We start from the raw sequence: 19,045 nt of genomic DNA, 5'->3' as shown, positions 1-19,045 counted from the left end.
CGACTGTACCGCCTGAATCTGTGAGGGCATGAATTTCCCACAGGTTTGTTGCCAAAGAAGACTAAAGAATTGGCATGTATCGTTGCCTCTTGCTTTGGCCATGGAAATTTTTTTGGGAGGCTGCTTTCTGCATTGGAGCTCATTCAGGTGTCAGGTTTATATCTGCGAAGAGAGGGACCTCAGCCCAAAACAAAGACCTCCTATATTTATATCTAGAGTATTTATTATATCTAGAGTAAAACAGTCACCTAATGGTGGGAATATGTATTGAGTGGCTGGGCTGGGTGCTGCTCAGTTTTTTAGGGCCACCTCCATTCCTGACCCTTTGCTTTCCAGGCCTGCTGAAGATGATCTTTGCTCTTTTTCTTATTCTGGCCTCAACCAGAGCCAGGGCTTTTTCGGCTGTGGCTCCGATCTGGTGGAACGCTCTGTCACAAGAGACTAGGGCCCTGCGGGACTTGACATCTTTCCGCAGGGCCTGCAAGACAGAGCTGTTCCACCAGGCCTTTGGCCAGGGCACAGCCTGACTCCCTCCTTTGGCAATCTTCACAGAACTCTAGCCCAATGGTTGCCATCAATTTGATTTGAATTAATTTTATAATGAAGTGATTTTAGAATATTGTATTATTTTATTGTTGTTAGCCGCCCTGAGCCCGGCTTCGACTGAGGAGGGCGGGATATAAATTTTAAAAAATTATTATTATTATTATTATTCACCACTGTGAGGTCTGTTGCCTGCTAATCATGCAAATGGGGTTGGAGATGAAAGTGGGGATTGGAGGGATGGTTCCTGATGTCACCAAGGTGCTAAGGCAGTGGAAAACAGAGTGATTCCCTTGGCGGCAAGCAGATTTGGGGTTGTTTCTCAGAATGTCTGCTGAAGAAGCTTTCCATATTGCAGAGGGTTCTGGGGCATCTTTCAAGGTCCACACTGGCAAGAGCTGCCTGGACTCTTCCTGTACCTCTTCTAAGTGGATGGTGCAACCCAGAGCAAACTTGTCAAAGCCATTTTTCACCTTCTCACCCCTTGCTTTTTCCTGTAAGACCTATTGCAGTCGTTAAGAGTCGTCAACAGGCTCATCACAGCTATCTGCCAATCACCCATTCCCACCACCCTTCTGAGTAATACCCCTCCCCACCTTCTCACTATATAGAAGGATCTGGCAACTTCTGTTTCAGTGTATCTGAAGAAGTGTGCATGCACACGAAAGCTCATACCAAGAACTAACTTAGTTGGTCTTTAAGGTGCTACTGGAAGGAAATTTTTTTTTTTGTTTTGACTATGGCAGACCAACACGGCTACCTATCTGTAACTGGAATTGTCTCTGCTGTTACTGATTGTCTGGGTGGTCGGTGGGGAGGGGTGTCACCACACCCCTGTCCTCCCATCAGCAGTGTTGCAATGCTTACTGAGAAGGGCAAGGTATCAGGTAGGTCAGCGCAGTGCAAGTGCAGTAGCAAGAATGACAGATTAGCTCCGCTGCTGCACTTTTGCACTGTGCCAGCCTCCCCGGGGCTTTGACCCTCTCCCTCCCGGGAAGTGCAATGATGCCACCGACTGGAGCCCATTGGTGCACTGGTTCTCTTTCCTGTTGCTCGTGCACACACACACACACACACACACACACACTGATTTTGCTATTGAGGAAGAAGCCCTACAAAGCTTCCAATAATAATAATAATAATTTATTATTTATACCCCGCCCATCTGGCTGGGTTTCCCCAGCCACTCTGGGCGGCTTCCAACAAAACACTAAAATACAATAACCTATTAAACATTAAAACACTAAAATACAATAACCTATTAAACATTAAAAGCTTCCCTAAACAGGGCTGCCTTCAGATGTTTGGTAGTTATTTTTCTCTTTGACATCTGGTAGGAGGGCATTCCACAAGGTGGGTGCCACTACCGAGAAGGCCCTCTGCCTGGTTCCCTATAACTTGGCTTCTCGCAGCGAAGGAACCACCAGAAGGCCCTCGGCGCTGGACCTCAGTGTCCGGGAAGAACGATGGAGGTGGAGACATCATGGTTCACAGGAACAGAGTTTGAAAAGCACAGCTGCAGAAGGTTGTGCTCTCAACAGACAGCAGGTAACGCGTTATTTCTAACTTTCTTGCGGCAGGTGTCATTGGAACTTGCAGCTGATAATAAAGATTTCTCCAGCACCAGTGCCAAGGCAGCAAATGGGGCACCACAAGCTCCAGTTCACGCCATCAGGAGTCCCGGAGTCAAGTTTCAAAAAGTTGGCAGGAGCACCACTCCTGCTGGAAGCCCCCCAGTCTTGAAGCAAACTAATTGCCAGCTCCCAAAGAGGAACCAAGAGTCTTCACCTGCAGTATCAGAAAGGGCCAACGTTGGCGTGAGTCAGCTGCCAGTCCCCATGCCCGTCTCCCGTAACCTCCTGAACCAGCTGTGTGCATCAGAAGAGGAAGGTTTGCTGTTGCACGTACTCTTGATGGTCCCAGAAGGGAAGGTCTTTGTTCCCAAAGACGCCGGATTTCATGGCTCTTGTAACGTGTATCTAAACTGCAAGCTCTTCAGCACAGAAGAAGCCACGAGGTCTGCTGTGATATGGGGGACCACACAACCCATCTTCCAGTTTTCTCAGGCAAGCTTCAGTTTTTTCATGTGCGCAGTAATCCTGGTAACATTAGTTCCTCCTCAGTGTTTAATGCCACGTCCTTAAAATTGTGAGGTCAGAGAACAAAATACAGGCCCAAAACTTTTATTATTTGCCCACTGCTTTACAGCAGGAGGGCCAGTTTCTGTATTCTAAAGTAGTTGTCAGACTTGCCAGGAGGCAGAATGTGTTTTGCTGCCCTTCATAATAATAATAATAATTTATTATTTATACCCCGCCCATCTGCCTGGGTTTCCCCAGCCACTCTGAGCTGCTTCCAACTGAATATTAAAAACAATACAGCATCAGACATTAAAAAACTTCCCTAAACAGGGCTGCCTCCAGATGTCTTTTAAAAGTAAAATAGTTGTTTATTTCCTTGACATCTGCTGGGAGGGCGTTTCACAGGGCAAGCGCCACTACCAAGAAGGCCCTCTGCCTGGTTCCCTGTAACCTCACTTCTCGCAGCGAGGGAACTGCCAGAAGGCCCTCGGCACTGTGTCCGGGCTGGATGATGGGGGTGGAGACGCTCCTTCAGGTATTCATAGTTGGCTTGGCCCCATAATTAAAGTCACCCAATGCCCAGGAGCAAAGGACGTCTCAGTCATGAGTCAGACCCCACCTGTATCCAGTTCTGGCCACCAGAGTTTAAGAAAGATATTGAGAAGCTGGAATGTGTGCAGATGAAGGCAGCCAGGATGACAAAGTGTCTGGAAAACAAACCTTATGAGGGTGTTGGGGATGTTTAGCTGGAGAAGAAAAGACTGGGAGGTGGTATGAAATCCATCTTCAGATATCTGAAGGGCTGTCATTTGGAAGATGGAGCAGGCTTGTTCGGGTGAGATTACAATTACAAGAAATGAGATCCTGACTAAACATTAGGAAGAACTTTCTGACAGCAAGAGCTATTTGAAAGTGGATCAGTCTCTTTCAGGAGGCAGTGGACTCCCCTTCGTTTGAGCTTCTCAAGCAGAGGTTGGATGGTCATCTGTTGGGGATTCTCCAGCTGCAATTCCTACATTGCAGGGGGTTGGACTAGATGACCCTCGGGTTCCCTGCCCACTTTTCAATTCTGTGCTTCTCTGTGTGCTCAGGCATGCCCAGGTCACCCGCATACAGAACCCCACGAGAGACCAAATATTAAAGTGTGCGAAACACATCTTTTATGGGGCAGCCTAGAACAGGGGTAGGCACACTGAGGCCCAGAGGCTGGATCCGGCCCAATCGCCTTCTAAATCTGGCCTGCAGACGGTCCAGGAATCAGTGTGTTTTTACATGAACAGAATGTGTCCTTTTATTTAAAATGCATCTCTGGGTTATTTGTGGGGCCTGCCTGGTGTTTTCACATGAGTAGAATGTGTCCTTTTATTTAAAATGCATCTCTGGGTTATTTGTGGGGCCTGCCTGGTGTTTTCACATGAGTAGAATGTGTCCTTTTATTTAAAATGCATCTCTGGGTTATTTGTGGGGCATAGGAATTCATTCATCCCTCCCCCCCCCAAAAAAAAATATAGTCCAGCCCCCCACAAGATCTGAGGCACAGTGGACCGGCCCCCTGCTGAAAAAGTTTTCTGATCCCTGGCCTAGAACATCACTAAACAAAATTAACTTTTGAAACTCGTTTTCTTTTCCTCACAAGGAAAACTTGTCAGCAAACATTTTACCTGCAACTTAATCAAACCTGGTAAGCTTGCAAGGGGACTTAATTCTCCCCCCCCCCCCCCGTTAGCTGTATTGGGTCAAAGGACAGTTTACTGTGGATTTGCTGGTTTACATGCCGTCCTCTTTATTTTTATATTTGCAAAGGCTGAGATGAAGGGCTGTGTGTGTGTGTGTGTGTGTGTGTGTGTGTAGGCCTGCTTCTCTGACCAAAGAGTCTGATCAAATCTCTAGGTAACTCCTATTTCACTGACATCAAAACATCTGGAGAGGCTGAAGAACAACGTGATGGTCATAGAAGCATGGAACAAGGTCTGCATTCTAGGAGGAGACGCCCTGCTAGGACTGGTGAAGCTTCCACTGCATCAGTTCTACGTTTCATTCAAGTAAAAACTCATTCTTTGTTTTTAAAATGTTTTTATTTTACTGTGTTGTGGCATGTTTACTCAATTTTCTTCTTTCAGTGTTCAAGGAACACTGATAATGCCCCACCACCACCAAGTCAGATTAAAAAACCAAAAATCACTTCCAGGCAGTGATTTTTAATTTCCATCCCTAACTTGGGCTACAGATGATATATTGCTGTGAGTTCATCCTGAAGTAAGCTAAGGGGCAGTATGCTGCCCAAAACATCCACCACCCAGTTTGCTTTGATTCATTTTTTTCTTTCATTTCTCATATATATAATCTAAACAAAAACAGAGAAAGAGAAAAGAGTCTTCTCTTGTCTCACACAGAAAGCCATGAACCCTCTCAGCTTATCATCATCATCACTTTTAATTTGTATACCGCCTTTCTATCTTGCAATACTAAAAGGCGGTTTACAAGCTGAAGAATCAAAGAATGTACACCTTATAACAATCTAATGCAATACAAAAATGTGATAATAAAACGGCTTTAAAATAAGCAATCGACATCAAATAAAGTAACATTCAACAATCATCAGAATAGCATAGACTAATAATATCAGCATATAAAAATTAAACAGAAACCCACTCTTAACAATTGCAACAAATAATTTCAAAACTGCAATCAATAAAACAAGGGCAAGCCACAGTGCATAAAATAATGCAATACAAATTGAGAAGCGGAGACTGGAGGGTGGGGCAAGGCAGGTGGAAGAAGGCCTTGCCTGGTGGAGTCTCTCCCCTCACAGGTCTTCCTCCAGGACCAGCTTCCTTAAGAGGACTCCCAAGGCCAGGGGGTGGGGTCTCTCACCCTGGAAGGCCTTCCCTTTCTTGCCTCTCACTCACAGGGTCCTGCCACCAACCGCCTGCCACCTTCATGTGCGAGTAATCCGTGGACTCCCGTTTCTTGCATTTCTCACCCACTTTTCACCCTGAGGTTCCAGAGTATGGCACATAAACTGAAAACACAATCACAGAAAGATTGAGTGGGAATTTGAGCCAAGGGGACTGAGAGTCTGAGGGTCAAATGTGGCCCTGCATTCCTCTTAGCCCCTTGGCACACTGTCAGGACACACACACTCAGCAAGGCCATTGCTCCATGCCCTCCTCAAGTGCTTTTGACTGGCTTGGCTGCCCTTGAACTATCATTCAATTTGCTTTGACAAATGATGGAGGGAATTCCAGCGGTGAGTCAAATTCCTCTGGCTGCAACGTGCCCTACCATACAAAAACAAGTCGCAACTTCCTCCACCCACTCTTGCCTCTCACCTCTCCTGTATGACATGCAGCCACCCTTGGAAAGGTTGCCCATGAGAAAATACGACCCTAAAGCTGGAAAAAGGGACGCGGGTGGTGCTGTGGGTTAAACCACAGAGCCTAGGACTTGCCGATCAGAAGGTCGGCGGTTTGAATCCCCGCGACGGGGTGAGCTCCCGTTGCTCGGTCCCAGCTCCTAGCAGTTTGAAAGCACGTCAAAGTGCAAGTAGATAAATAGGTACCGCTCCGGTGGGAAGGTAAACGATGTTTCCGTGTACTGCTCTTCACCAGAAGCGGCTTAGTCATGCTGGACACATGACTGTACGCCGGCTCCCTCGGCCAATAAAGCGAGATGAGTGCCACAACCCCAGAGTTGGTCACAACTGGACCTAATGGTCAGGGGTCCCTTTACCTTTTAAAGCTGGAAAAGGTCCCCCTGCCCCTGGACTTACACTCCCCCCAGGTATCCAGCACCATTCAGATGAGTGATGAGGCCTTGAAGGCTCACAGATCAGATTAAGTATGTAGGTTGCTTGAGCAGAGAGTCTAGGAACTGCAGCATGAACTACAGAATATAATCTCACATGTCAAATTCATAGAAGCCCAGCTTTCCTGCATTTTAAAATGCCTAGCCTCCATGAAAAAGTTGCCGGTCTCTGCTAAAGGCGAAGGTGGCAAGGAGAATCATTGGTAGGGAAATTGGACTCTTCTGTGTGTTTTAGTTAGTTAATTCACCACTTCATGCGTCAACAGGAATCACTACGCGGTTTACGTAGCATGACTGTCTCCCTCCCTCCCTTCCCAGAGACCCCAAGATTTCCAGTCTGCTGCTTCAGGCTCAGTATCCGGTGCTGGCTGTAGATGGCTCCATGCCCGTGGTGGACGTCTTCACCGGCAGCAAAAAGGGGAGCCTGAAGGTCATTCTGGCCATGGGCTCCGCGGAGCAGATTGCGGCACTGCAGAGGCTCAAGAACGAGGAAGGAATGGCACCTCCTGTGGCAATGCGCCCTCCCCATTCTCTGGACTCTCTTGCCATGCCTCTTCAAAAGGTATTTCCATCAAACGTATCTTTGTGTTTGCTGAGGCTGCCCCAAAAACTAGCACTTTTTTCACCTAGAGCAGGCATAGGCAAACTCGGCCCTCCCGATGTTTTGGGACTACAACTCCCATCATCCCTGACCACTGGTCCTGTTAGCTAGGGATGATGGGAGTTGTAGTCCGAAAACATCTGGAGGGCCAAGTTTGCCTGTGCCTGGCCTAGAGACCCACCAGAGACCGCACCTGGCTGCGTCTCCAAGAGCTTTGTGCTTGGGGTGGTGTTGATGGGGAAGGAGTGTAGAACATTTAAAGTGTGTGTGTGTGTGTGTGTGTTTTGTGTGTGTTTATACATCAGTGATTGTCTTACAGGTGTGGCAAACCTGCGGTATACCTGTGAGATCACTATACCCAATGTACACCCACTCAACCACTTTAGTTTTCAGAACTGGCGCTGTTGCAAATGCCACACAAAATCACTCCGCATTTGTGAGCAATCAGTCTTTTAGTGCAATAGCATCTACTCTCTGGAACTCCCTGCCTCAGGGCATAAGTCAGGTGCCTTTGCGGTACCTCTCTTGGGCACGTTTTGAACCTTTGTGTTCAGACAATCCTACCCAGGTGTTTAGAAAACTGAAGCGAGCTTTAATGGTTTCAAATATTGTTGTTTGTTCTTTTCATTACCTTCTTTTCGTAAGCCGCTTTGAGGTTTTGTTTTGCTTTCACAGTCAGCTGGTGTATAATTTTTATGAAATCAATAATGATGGTGGGTTATTACCCCAACTCTAATCTGCGGGTTGCCATCTGATTGTATTTTATTCTAATCCTGATCTGATTTTAGGATGTATTTTAATTGATTGCCTGATTTTATGTTGTGTTATGCATTTGATGTTAGCCGCTCTGAGCCCGGTTTTGGCCGGGGAGGGTGGGGTATAAATATTATTATTATTATTATTATTATTATTATTATTATTATTATTATTATTATTATTATTACCTGCCCAGAACATGCTGAGATTGGGCATTTTGTTCACCGGAGATGGGGTCTCTCTCCCCACAGGGATTCCCCTCTTTCACAGGGATTCCATTTTGTTTATTATTTAGCAGTCAGGCAGAGAAAAGGAAGGGATGATGGAGCACGTTTTTGAGATCCACATTGAGAGCGTCAAAGGACTCACTCCCCTCCAGTCCACGGTCTGGGGAGAGGCTGACTGTTACGTGCAGTACCACTTTCCCGTTCAGGAGTCCGACACACTGCATGGGACCGAGTTCTGTGAGAATGGTAAGTGCTGTTTGCCCATCAGGCTATTCCGGGTGTTCGTCACAGCTTCTGAACTGAACTGGCTAGAGTGCCATGGTGATGGACAAATATGTATTTGAGCTTCCAAACTGAAACAAGGGTGCTCATCTATAATAGGACCAGCAGTGGCTTGCTTGCCAGGGCTTTGCTCTCACTGATGGTGACTGGTTTTACACTCAGGGCACCTGCCTCCTCTCCTGTTTGGAAGGTAATTGGACAGGATTGGAGCATGGAACCCTTTCCTGGCTAGCTTGCAGATGAGAATGTTGCCAGAAAACTGAGTTATCGCCTACTGGCCTCCTCAGGGTGCAGATATACCGTATGTTCTGCTGCTCTACCCATTCAGCTGAATGTAGAAAGTAAGTGGCCAAGAGACAGGAAGTGACAGCTGCAAGCATCCCAACCTGCTGAATGTCATTGTCAGCCCAGGTCAACATGCTGGATGAGCAAGGGCCCACAAACATGCCAGACTGAGCTTAGAAACTGGTAATTGGGAGTGGCCGCCGAGACCATATAACACCGGTCTTGAAAGACCTACACTGGCTCCCAGTACGTTTCTGAGCACAATTCAAAGTGTTGGTGCTGACCTTGAAAGCCCTAAACGACCTCGGCCCGGTATACTTAAAGGAGCTTCTCCACCCCCATCATTTAGCCCGGACACTGAGGTCCAGTGCCAAGGGTCTTCTGGCAGTTCCCTCACTGCGATAAGGGAGGTTACGGGGAACCAGGCAGAGGGCCTTCTCGGTAGTGGCACCCGCCCTGTGGAACGCCCTCCCGTCAGATGTCAAGGAAAGAAACAACTATCTGACTTTTAGAAGACATCTGAAAGCATCCCTGTTTAGGGAAGCTTTTAATGTTTAATGCTGTATTGTGTTTTTAATATTCTATTGGAAGCCGCCCAGAGTGGCTGGAGAAACCCAGCCAGATGGGCGGGATATAAATAAATTATTATTATTATTATTATTATTATTATTATTATTATTATTATTATTATTATTTAAGAAGGGACGTGGGTAGTGCTGTGGTCCAAAACACAGAGCCTAGGGCTTGCCGATCAGAAGGTCGGCGGTTCGAATCCCCGCAACGGGATGAGTTCCCGTTGCTCGGTCCCTGCTCCTGCCAACCCAGCAGTTCAAAAGCACACCAAAGTGCAAAGTAGATAAATAGGTACCGCTCCGGCAGGAAAGTAAACGGCGTTTCCGTGCGCTGCTCTGGTTTACTAGAAGCGGCTTAGTCATGCTGGCCACATGACCCGGAAGCTGTACGCTGGCTCCCTCGGCCAGTAAAGCGAGATGAGCGCCTCAACCCCAGGGTCGGTCACGACTGGACCTAATGGTCAGCGGTCCCTTTACCTTTACATTATTATTATTATTATTATTATTATTATTATTATTATTATTATTATTGAAATAAGCTAGGACCCAATATGAATGCCCAAAGACAGGCCTAATGTGAATGACGGCCTTAGGAGCAGCCTTGGGTCCTCTTGGCTAGTGGCTTGGGTGGCACATGGGTCCTTGTCCCTTGCATCACAGGTCTTTTCTGGCTTTGCTTTACCTCCTCAGGCCTTGTGTTAAAGCCTTTCCGCTCAACAACCACCTTGTGCGTCCCCGACCCCAACTTTGGCGACGAGCGTCATCACTCCTTGATGGTACCTGCTGATGTCCCTGTGCAAAGGCTGCTGCTCAGCTCTTTCTCTGCCCAGGGCTTAGGAGGAGGCGGCGGAGGGATCCAGTTTGAAATCTGGTGCAGGTATTTCTTCTGGCGTCCCTCACCATCCCTACAATTCCCCCTACATAGCAGCACTCGCAGCCAAGGCAAACACCCACCCTCTCCTTTCTGCTGGCATCAAGCCGTGGTTAGGCCTTGGCCCAGTAGACCTGAAGGAGCGTCTCCACCTCCATCGTTCTGCCCGAACACTGAGGTCCAGCTCCGAGGGCCTTCTGGCGGTTCCCTTGCTGCGAGAAGCCAAGCTACAGGGAACTAGGCAGAGGGCCTTCTTGGTGGTGGCGCCCACCCTGTGGAACGTCCTCCCACCAGATGTCAAAGAGAAAAATAACTACCAAACTTTTAGAAGACATCTAAAGGCAGCCCTGTTTAGGGAAGCTTTTAATGTTCAATAGGTTATTGTATTTTAGTGTTTTGTTGGAAGCCGCCCAGAGTGGCTGGCGAAACCCAGCCAGATAGGCGGGGTATAAATAATATATTATTATTATTATTATTATTATTATTATTATTATTATTATTATTATTATTATTGGATGACCATGCGAAGGATTCTCCTCAAAGCGGGGCACAGAAAGTTCTAAAAGAATTGAGCCCTCTGTACTTGATCTCTTCACTCTCAGAATTATCCCTTTCAGACTCATTTCTTTGATCCTGTAACAAAACCTTAAGAGTTTGCATGCAACTGGGCCAGGTGATGAGACCCTGGAGAGCGGTTGCCAGTCGGAGCAGGCAGCCTTGCTTTAGATGGACAAGGAGGATGACCTGGCATAAACCAACTTCCTCTGACTGGGGCTGTTGGGCCTCTTTGCATTCAGAAGGGTTTACCCCTAATGTTTACTTCCGTTTCATCTCTTCTTGTAGGTATTACTACCCTAACGTCCGAGACCAGATGGTAGCCAGGGGGACCTTGCCGCTTTCCCGCCTGTGTGCCATGGTGACCATGCAGTACCGAGAGGACGTGGGCATCCAGACCTTCAGTCTACCCTTAATCCCAAGGACTGAGAGTGCAGGGGAACCCCATCCCCGCTCCTCAGGTAACAGAAGACATTGGCCCAGAGCAAATCTGGACTTTGGTCAGGTTTTACTGTACTGAAGGTACAAGGCATAATTTTTCAGGACTTTAAATGAGCTTCACCTTCCTGGTGATCCTGTACTGGAGGTCCTATTTTACAGGTGACACAGGGCAGAACTTCTTATATTAGCAGACAGGTTTGGAGATTAACAGTAAAACAGGGGTGGGGTGTGTTTGTATGTGTAAGGTACATCAAGTGGGGGCAGGAAGGCTTCGTCTTTCTCTTGACCTCCATTTTTTTCTCACAGCTGAGCTAATTTTGGTTATTTTAGCTATCTGGGGAAGGGGGGAAACAGGCCCGGGGTAGAGGGGTTGAGAGAATTGGTGCAAGAAGGACCAATTAGTTATACAGCCTCTCCTGAAATCCCCCACCACCACTACCACACACACACACACTTTGGAATTAGAAGGCAAACATGGTATTGGGGAACCTTGTGTTTGCCTTATAATGTCAGGACCCACCCTGAGGCTAAGAAAGGGCATCTTGCATTCTATCCACCATATCATTCTGTTTCTACCTTCCTTAAAAGTAAAGGTAAGGTAAAGGGACCCCTGACCATTAGGTCGTCGTGACCGACTCTGGGGTCATCTCGCTTTATTGGCCGAGGGAGCCGGCGTTTGTCCGCAGACAGCTTCCGGGTCATGTGGCCAGCATGACCAAGCCGCTTCTGGCGAACCAGAGCAGCGCACGGAAACGCCGTTTACCTTCCCGTCGGAGCGGTACCTATTTATCTACTTGCACTTGACGTGCTTTCAAACTGCTAGGTTGGCAGGAGCTGGGACCGAACAACGGGAGCTCACCCCATCGCTCGGATTCAAACCACCGACCTTCTGATCGGCAAACTCTAGGCTCTGTGGTTTAGACCACAGCGCCACCTGTGTCCCCTTTCTACCTTCCTTAGATGCTTCCAAGTATTAACCTTCATGTGGTTGACGAGAAGGACCAGAGTGTCTGTTTTCAGAAACGTCTTCAGCTATGACTTCTTGTCACATCAGCCACGTGCAGACCTTTTAGCAACGGAAAGCTTAAATATGTATTCCTTTTTCCTCCCCTTTCCCCCAGGTTTTCTTGATGTGAGTGTAAAATACAGGCGCTCCCTGAAAGCGACGGAAGGCATCCTGGCAGCTCAAGCAGTTTCTATTTCTGTTAAGATACACTTTGCAGCCGGTTTGCAGGCAGCAGCCAGGTAAGCGCACAGCCCAAGAGAGTGTTGACTGCTGCTGCCACTCAGAGCTGACTGCCCTAGGCTAGATGGTCCAGATAGTTTGTATAAGGGCAGCCATCCTGCTTTCCTGCCCCTATTAAATACGGCAACGCACAATCAACACAAACCCATGTGCTTGCCTGTCTAATTTTTTTGTAATCGCTCCTTATATGCGTCTCTGGGATATTTTCTTATCTTTGTTAAGAGCCGTGGCAGAAAAGAACCCTTCACTCCAATGCAGTGCAGAAGTTGGAGTGAACGCTTACGTCTCCGTGCACCTGCCCTTCCTCCCCGAATCAGAGAGGCGCAACACCCGAGCCGTGGCTCGCACTTTCTGCCCAGATTTCGAGCACCACACAGAGTTCCCGTGCAACCTCGTGGTCCAGAGAAGCAGTGGAGAAGCCTGTTCCCTGGGGGAGCTGTTGCAGATTTCAGAGATAGTCTTTTCCGTCTTTCACAAGAGCCTGGACTCAGGTATGTAAAATACACGGGGGCAGCTCATACTTTTGCTGTGCCAATGACAGAACCTGCATCATGCCATCACTCTGAGCTGGGTGGGCAAGGGGAGTGGACCCAACGAGCTACCAATGGAGGATCCCTTAGGTAGCAAACCCACCCAACACTCCCTCCTGCTCTTTTGCACAGCATCCATCAACTTCCATCAAATTTGTGCAAGAGACATTTCCAGGGCTTAGATGGTGCTCTGGCAGCAAGCACCAGCTCTTTCTAGCCACCCAGCTGCCATATTCTACTGTATTTTTAAAGCACAACACATTGGCTTTAAACAGTCAGCAGCTGGCAGCCTTTGGGACCAGTCCAGTGATTGCCTTCAAGCTTATAGCCAGCAAACAGTCCATTTACTGGGGGCCCTCTATTTCTATTACAAAGGGATCAATATGTGCTTCATTTCCTGGATTTGTATGTAGCTTTCCTAGACTAAATCACTTGAGCTCCTTTCATGCTTTTGAGTTTGTGTTCTGATGAAATGGAGGCCATGATGGTTGTGGTGGTGATGACATCATCATCATCATCATCATTATTATTATTATTATTATTTGTATTATTATTTGTATTATTTATATGCCACTCATCTAACTAGGTTGCCAGTCATTAGGCTTTGTACACCAAGAATGAGGAAGCAGTGGTAGATTATCACCCAATGACAGAACAGGGAATTACCCTTCACAGAACAACCAACCACTGAGCATAGAGAATTGCCCCAAAGAATTGCCCCACAGTTAACTGCGGCAAACATGCCCAGTTCCAAGGGATAACAACTGAAATCATTTCACATAAATAAGCAACTATGTCAGGTAAAGGACCCCTGGACGATTAAGTCCAGTCAAAGGCGACTGTGGGGTTGCGGTGCTCATCTCACTTCAGGCCGAGGGAGCTGGCGTTTGTCCACAGACAGCTTTCTGGATCATGTGGCCAACATGACTAAACCACTTCTGGTGCAATGGAACACCGTGACGGAAGCCAGAACACACGGAAACGCCGTTTACCTTCCCGCCGCAGTGGTACCTGTTTATCTTCTTGCACTGGTGTGCTTTCAAACTGCTAGGTTGGCAGAAGCTGGGATAGAGCAACGGGAGCTCACCCCATCGCACGAATTTGAACCGCCGACCACAGCTGTTTAAACCACAGCACCACCTGTGTCCCTAAGCAACTATGTATGCAGGAGAGGAAAGACAGGAAGCCACATGAAAGAGGATTCAAAGAACTCCCAGCTGTAGGAAGGACAATTTTTGCCCACACATATCCGATCTTATAGATCCATCCTAAAATAAGGAAATTGCCAGTAGCGCAAGAATTGCTTTTCCCTTGCACCTTTTCTACACTCGACCATTTTGAATACATTCTGGATGTATGAACCATGATTTTTTATTTATTTCATATTTATGCTATGTCCTTCATTTTGATCTTACAGCACCATACGGAACAAAAACCCAGGCTTCGCGGGATTACCTCCTGGGAACTGCCAAGATTCCAACCAGAGACCTGTTGAACAGAAGATCAGGTAAAGATACCTGCGTTACCTTTGGTGTACGTAACAGAGTCGCTTTCTGATAGGGAGGTGCTCAGTAAATGAAATGTTCTGCTCCCCCACGCCCACTTTCCATTGAAAGGTGATAATGACACTCTTTTCCTGTGTGCTCTGTGAAAGGTATTCGAGGCTGGTTCCCAATAACTCTGCCGGAGGATTTTGTGCCTGCTCATTGTGCAAACATCCTGCAAACCGTAGTTGGAGGCCTGGAGCTTTCTGTCACCTTTGCCCATCCTGGGGACCGGCAGCGTGTCCTGGATGCGGCTAAACTTTTAGGCTGGAATTTGAAGGAAGCCAGCGCTGAGCAAGACGACAGTGAGAGCGAATGCCAGCCTACTCCAAACACTGCAGCCGTGGCCATTTCCATCCCTCGGCTGTGGCTGCCAGTGCAGTGTGTGTTACTTGCAGGAGAGACGCACTTAAACAAAAACGTCCATTGCTACCTCCGCTATAAGCTGTATGACCAAGAAGCCACGTGGACGTCTCTTAGGAGGCCCAAATTAGCCGAAGACCAGAAGCATGTGACCGTGAGCTTCAAGAAAAGCAAAGAAATGGATCTGCCGTTGAGCCAAGCCTTACTGTGGTACTTCAAGGAAGAGAGGCTGGAGGTCCAGGCATGGCGAACCTATGGGAACGAGAGCAACACCGAGAGGCCGCTGGATACCGATCGACTGATTGGGTCGGCCTACGTGGACCTTGCCGCTCTTGGGGAGAGCTCAAGGGGGAAAAGGACAGTTAGTGGTATGTTCACTAGCAGCTTAAAAAACGTTGGGCAGATTTGGGGCTCAATCCATCAATTACCATCCAAACCGTAGTCTTTGCATCCTCCTTTTTAACCCCATCACCAAGCAAAGATTGTAACAGCTGTGCCCCTATTGGCATATTTATGCTACGCCCACTTACCATATGGAGTTTGCTACCAACAGATGTGGTGATGGCTGCCGCTTCAGATGGTTTTCAAAAGGTATGGGGACAATTTATTGGAGGAGAGGTCTAGCGCTGTCCATTGGACGCAGGAAATAACTTCCCATGTTCAGAGTCACATACAGTGGTACCTCGGGTTAAGTACTTAATTCGTTCTGGAGGTCCGTTCTTAACCTGAAACTGTTCTTAACCTGAAGCACCACTTTAGCTAATGGGGCCTCCCGCTGCTGCCGCGCCGCCAGAGCACAATTTCTGTTCTCATCCTGAAGCAAAGTTCTTAACCCGAGGTACTATTTCTGGGTTAGCGGAGTCTGTAACCTGAAGCGTATGTAACCCGACGTACCACTGTACTTCCAATCACCTGGTGCTGGTGGCCAACAGGGATGGCTGGCTCTAGCCTAGGTGGAAACGGAAGCTGCCCACACTTTTCTGCCTGAGCAGGAGTGGGAGGCAACAAATGAATGAATTAAATAATAATTGTTGTTTAGTCATGTCTGACTCTTTGTGACAATAATAATAATAATAATAATAATAATAATAATAATAATAATAAATAATTTTATTTATACCCAGCCCTCCCCAGCCAAGACCGGGCTCAGGGTGGCTAACACCTGATATAAAACAAATTGATTGAAATACAACTTAAAAGCAAGAATAAAATACAATATTAAAATACAGCCTCATTTCAATGGAAACTCAAATCAGAAACTTTTTGGGGGATGAAAACATCAAGTCTTCACCAAGGCTAACTTTGCAGACTGGTCCTACATGGGCCAGGAAAAAAGCCAAGGAAGTCCCCAAATAGGAGTTCCATCACAGAGGGGAAAGGAAAAAAGAAGAGGGGGGAGGGAATCAAATTGATTCCAAGCCGAAGGCCAGGTGGAAGAACTCTGTCTTACAGGCCCTGCAGAAAGAAATCAGATCCTGCAGGGCCCTGGTCCCATGAGGCAGAGCGTTCCACCAGGCCGGAGCCAGCGTTGAAAAGGCCCTGGCTCTGGTTGAGGCTAATCTAGCTTCCTTAGGGCCCAGGACCTCTAAGGTGTTGCTATTTATGGACCTTAAGGTCCTCCGGGAGAGTTTTTAATACCAGCAAGATCTCAGAGATTACAGAACCAGGCACTTGGCCCCCAACCTCTCTTCTGCTTCTTGAAATGTGCCTTCTCCCATCATTGCAGGTGTCTTCCCCTTGTTCCGGCGCAATTCTTCAAACTTGTTGGGAGCCGCCGTGCGAGTCCGCATTGTGGCGGCTCCCAAAAGCCCCTCCAAACCTGATGTTTCCGAAGAGGGCAGCAGTGGCGTCAGTGACCACGAGGAAAGACGGAAGGAGCCTGAGCAAGATCTGAAACCTGATCAGACCTCCGTTGTGGAAACCCTCAGCGAGAAACCATCCAAGGAGTCTCCCCACACAGTGGGTCACGAGCAGACATTTGCCGTCAGCATCCTTGTGGAAAGAGCCATGCACCTGAGCTTAAAAGGTGAGTAAAACTCTGGGCTCCCTGGGGTCTAGGTTGGAATCCCGCAAATGGGACGTAAAGGCGGTCTTCTGTTGTTACTTGTTTGCTTAGGTTTATATTCACCCTTAAAAACACCAGGAGGAATTGAACAAGGTGGTTGTTTTGTCAAGCCAAACATTTCCGTTTTCCAGACAAAATGATTCCCCCCTCTCCTCTCCCTGCACTGCTCCAGAGTTTATCCCACCCCGAGCCAGTGTCAGAGGGAGGAGAGTTAAGGAAAACCACCCCATTGCATGAGTGGAGGTCCCTACACTGTGCTTCTGCTTACGGGACACATTAGTTGAATTCCACCCATTATCAGGGTGACTTGACAATTAAACGTTGGAAACAGCATAAACAACTAATCTGTTACATGAGCCCATCCGGTTCATCCTAAGAACTGTTCCCAGTGTGTGCATTTTTAAAATGAAAAGGTGCAGTCTGCTCCCAGGAAATTATTCACAGTGTAATAAGTCTTCGTTAAGGAGAAAGTTCTGTGTGAAATAATGATTTTTCTTTCTGTTAGTATCTATTTAGGTTCTAAGGTTGTAAGCAGGAGCTCAGTGTTTGCTGCTGACGTTATTGATCTTATATATAAGCTGCTTCAGAAAGGATTTTGGGGTGAATAGCTTGGAGGACAGGGGGATAAATAAATAAGCAAGCAAATTAATTAATAACGTTTGCATGTTAACCACTTGTAGTCATAATGGAATTCTTGCATTATGCCCAGCCCTTTTAGACAGAGGTTGTTATGAGCTCCTATCCCTTTATGATAATCATAAAGTACTGCAAAACTCCAAAAAGATACTTGGGCGGAAGTGTTCGGAAGGGAATTTGCTGTTCGAAAGAACTGCCATCAACCTGCCCTTTGTCCTGATCTTGATTTGGGCAGCCTTGGGCTCTGCATTAGCGCCTTCCCAGGGAAATTTCCTGGGATTCATGTTCCACATTGTTTCTTTCTCTGAAACGGCATCCAGGCTCTTCCCAGAGGGCGACCTTGTTGTTCTGCGGATGCACAGCAGCGACTTTGTGCTGAGCAAACTAGGTCAAGCCAATTAAACGATTAGCTAATCTCTATTCTCACAGGCTTCTTCCCATGCTTTTGAGATAAACAGTCCCAAGTTGGGGGGCTGGTAAGCTCTAGTCCTGCTCCAGCCATGAAAGAGATTATAGTAATCGGGGGGGGGGGAGGCTTTTATTTGTCCGTTCTCTTGCACCAAAGAACCCTCGGTCTCTTTTTGGCAGTTCCTTTTTTTTTTTTTAATATTTTTTATTAAACAGCTTTTATATTAACACAAACAAAACATACAAAAACAAACCGCACACGTTAACAGAACAAAAAACAAGTACCATTTCATGTCCTAATTTCTTAGACCTTACTTCCTCGACTTCCTCTTGCTTCCCGTTTCTGTATTCCAAGTTCTTACAATTATTCAGCGAATCTTCCCTTATTTTATTATAGATTTATGTTAATCGTCCTTATTCTCTCTGTCTTAACCATTACTAATAGTAACCATTTATTTTAAGCCCAACATCATTCTAGCTGTCATTAATTTTATAGTATTTCTTTAAGTAATCCTTAAACTTCTTCCACTCCTCTTCCGCCGCTTTCTTTTTGGCAGTTCCTAAAGGCCTGTCTTGTGTATTATATAGCAAGCGTTTCTAAATATTCAGCAAATCCTATATTTGCACTTTCCCCCTGCACTTTCCCCTTGCTGTAAGACAGTGGGCCTTATAAAGACCTATCACCCAGAACATTCATCATCATCATCTCCTATCTGGCTGGTTTCCCCAGTCCCTCTGGGTGGATTACAGCATATCTAAAAACATAATAAAAACATCAAGCGTTAAAAACTTCCCTAAACAGGGCTGCCTTCAGGTGTCTTCTGTAATTCTTTATCTGCTTGACATCTGAAAGAAGGGCATTCCACAGGGAGGGCGCCACTACCAAGAAGGCCCTCTGCCTGGTTCCCTGTAACTTCGCATCTCGCAGTGAGAGAATCAACAAAAGACCCTCGGAGGAGGACCTCAGCGTCCGGGCAGCGATGGGGGTGGAGATGCTCCTTTGGGTCTCCTGGGCCAAGTCCGTTTAGGGCTTTCAAGGTCAGCACCAGCACTTTGAATTGTGCTTGGAAATGTACTGGGAGCCAGTGAAGATCCTTTAAGACCGGTGTTATATGGTCCAGGCGGCTACTGCCAGTTACCAGTCTAGCTGCTGCCAAGCCAAGCTGGGTACCGCCCTGCTTCTCCCAAGATTGCTTATTGTCCCAACAGGCCTGTGCATGAGCATGTGAGCG

At 47.1% G+C, this 19,045-nt stretch overlaps 1 protein-coding gene across 8 annotated transcripts in view; it reads left to right on the top strand.

Annotated features, from left to right (window-relative positions):
• The window catches only part of C2CD3 (C2 domain containing 3 centriole elongation regulator), a 61,531-nt gene that overhangs the window by 18,633 nt on the left and 23,853 nt on the right, over positions 1-19,045 (top strand). For 6 of the 8 annotated variants that reach the window (XM_083609403.1, XM_083609402.1, XM_083609398.1 and 3 more), the window contains 11 exons: positions 2,124-2,609; positions 4,515-4,666; positions 6,750-6,993; positions 8,084-8,261; positions 9,845-10,031; positions 10,869-11,041; positions 12,143-12,266; positions 12,490-12,758; positions 14,215-14,304; positions 14,452-15,072; positions 16,431-16,730. In XM_083609403.1, coding sequence (XP_083465529.1) covers positions 2,124-2,609; positions 4,515-4,666; positions 6,750-6,993; positions 8,084-8,261; positions 9,845-10,031; positions 10,869-11,041; positions 12,143-12,266; positions 12,490-12,758; positions 14,215-14,304; positions 14,452-15,072; positions 16,431-16,730 — 2,824 coding nt within the window. The remainder of the gene's footprint in view (positions 1-2,123; positions 2,610-4,514; positions 4,667-6,749; positions 6,994-8,083; positions 8,262-9,844; positions 10,032-10,868; positions 11,042-12,142; positions 12,267-12,489; positions 12,759-14,214; positions 14,305-14,451; positions 15,073-16,430; positions 16,731-19,045) is intronic. The other 2 variants (XM_083609399.1, XM_083609404.1) reach the window with 1 other exon arrangement.

Source organism: Podarcis filfolensis (genome assembly GCF_964270895.1).
Source record: "Podarcis filfolensis genome assembly, chromosome: 4".
NCBI lineage: Eukaryota > Metazoa > Chordata > Lepidosauria > Squamata > Lacertidae > Podarcis > Podarcis filfolensis.
This window is presented reverse-complemented; position numbering and strand designations above follow the sequence as displayed.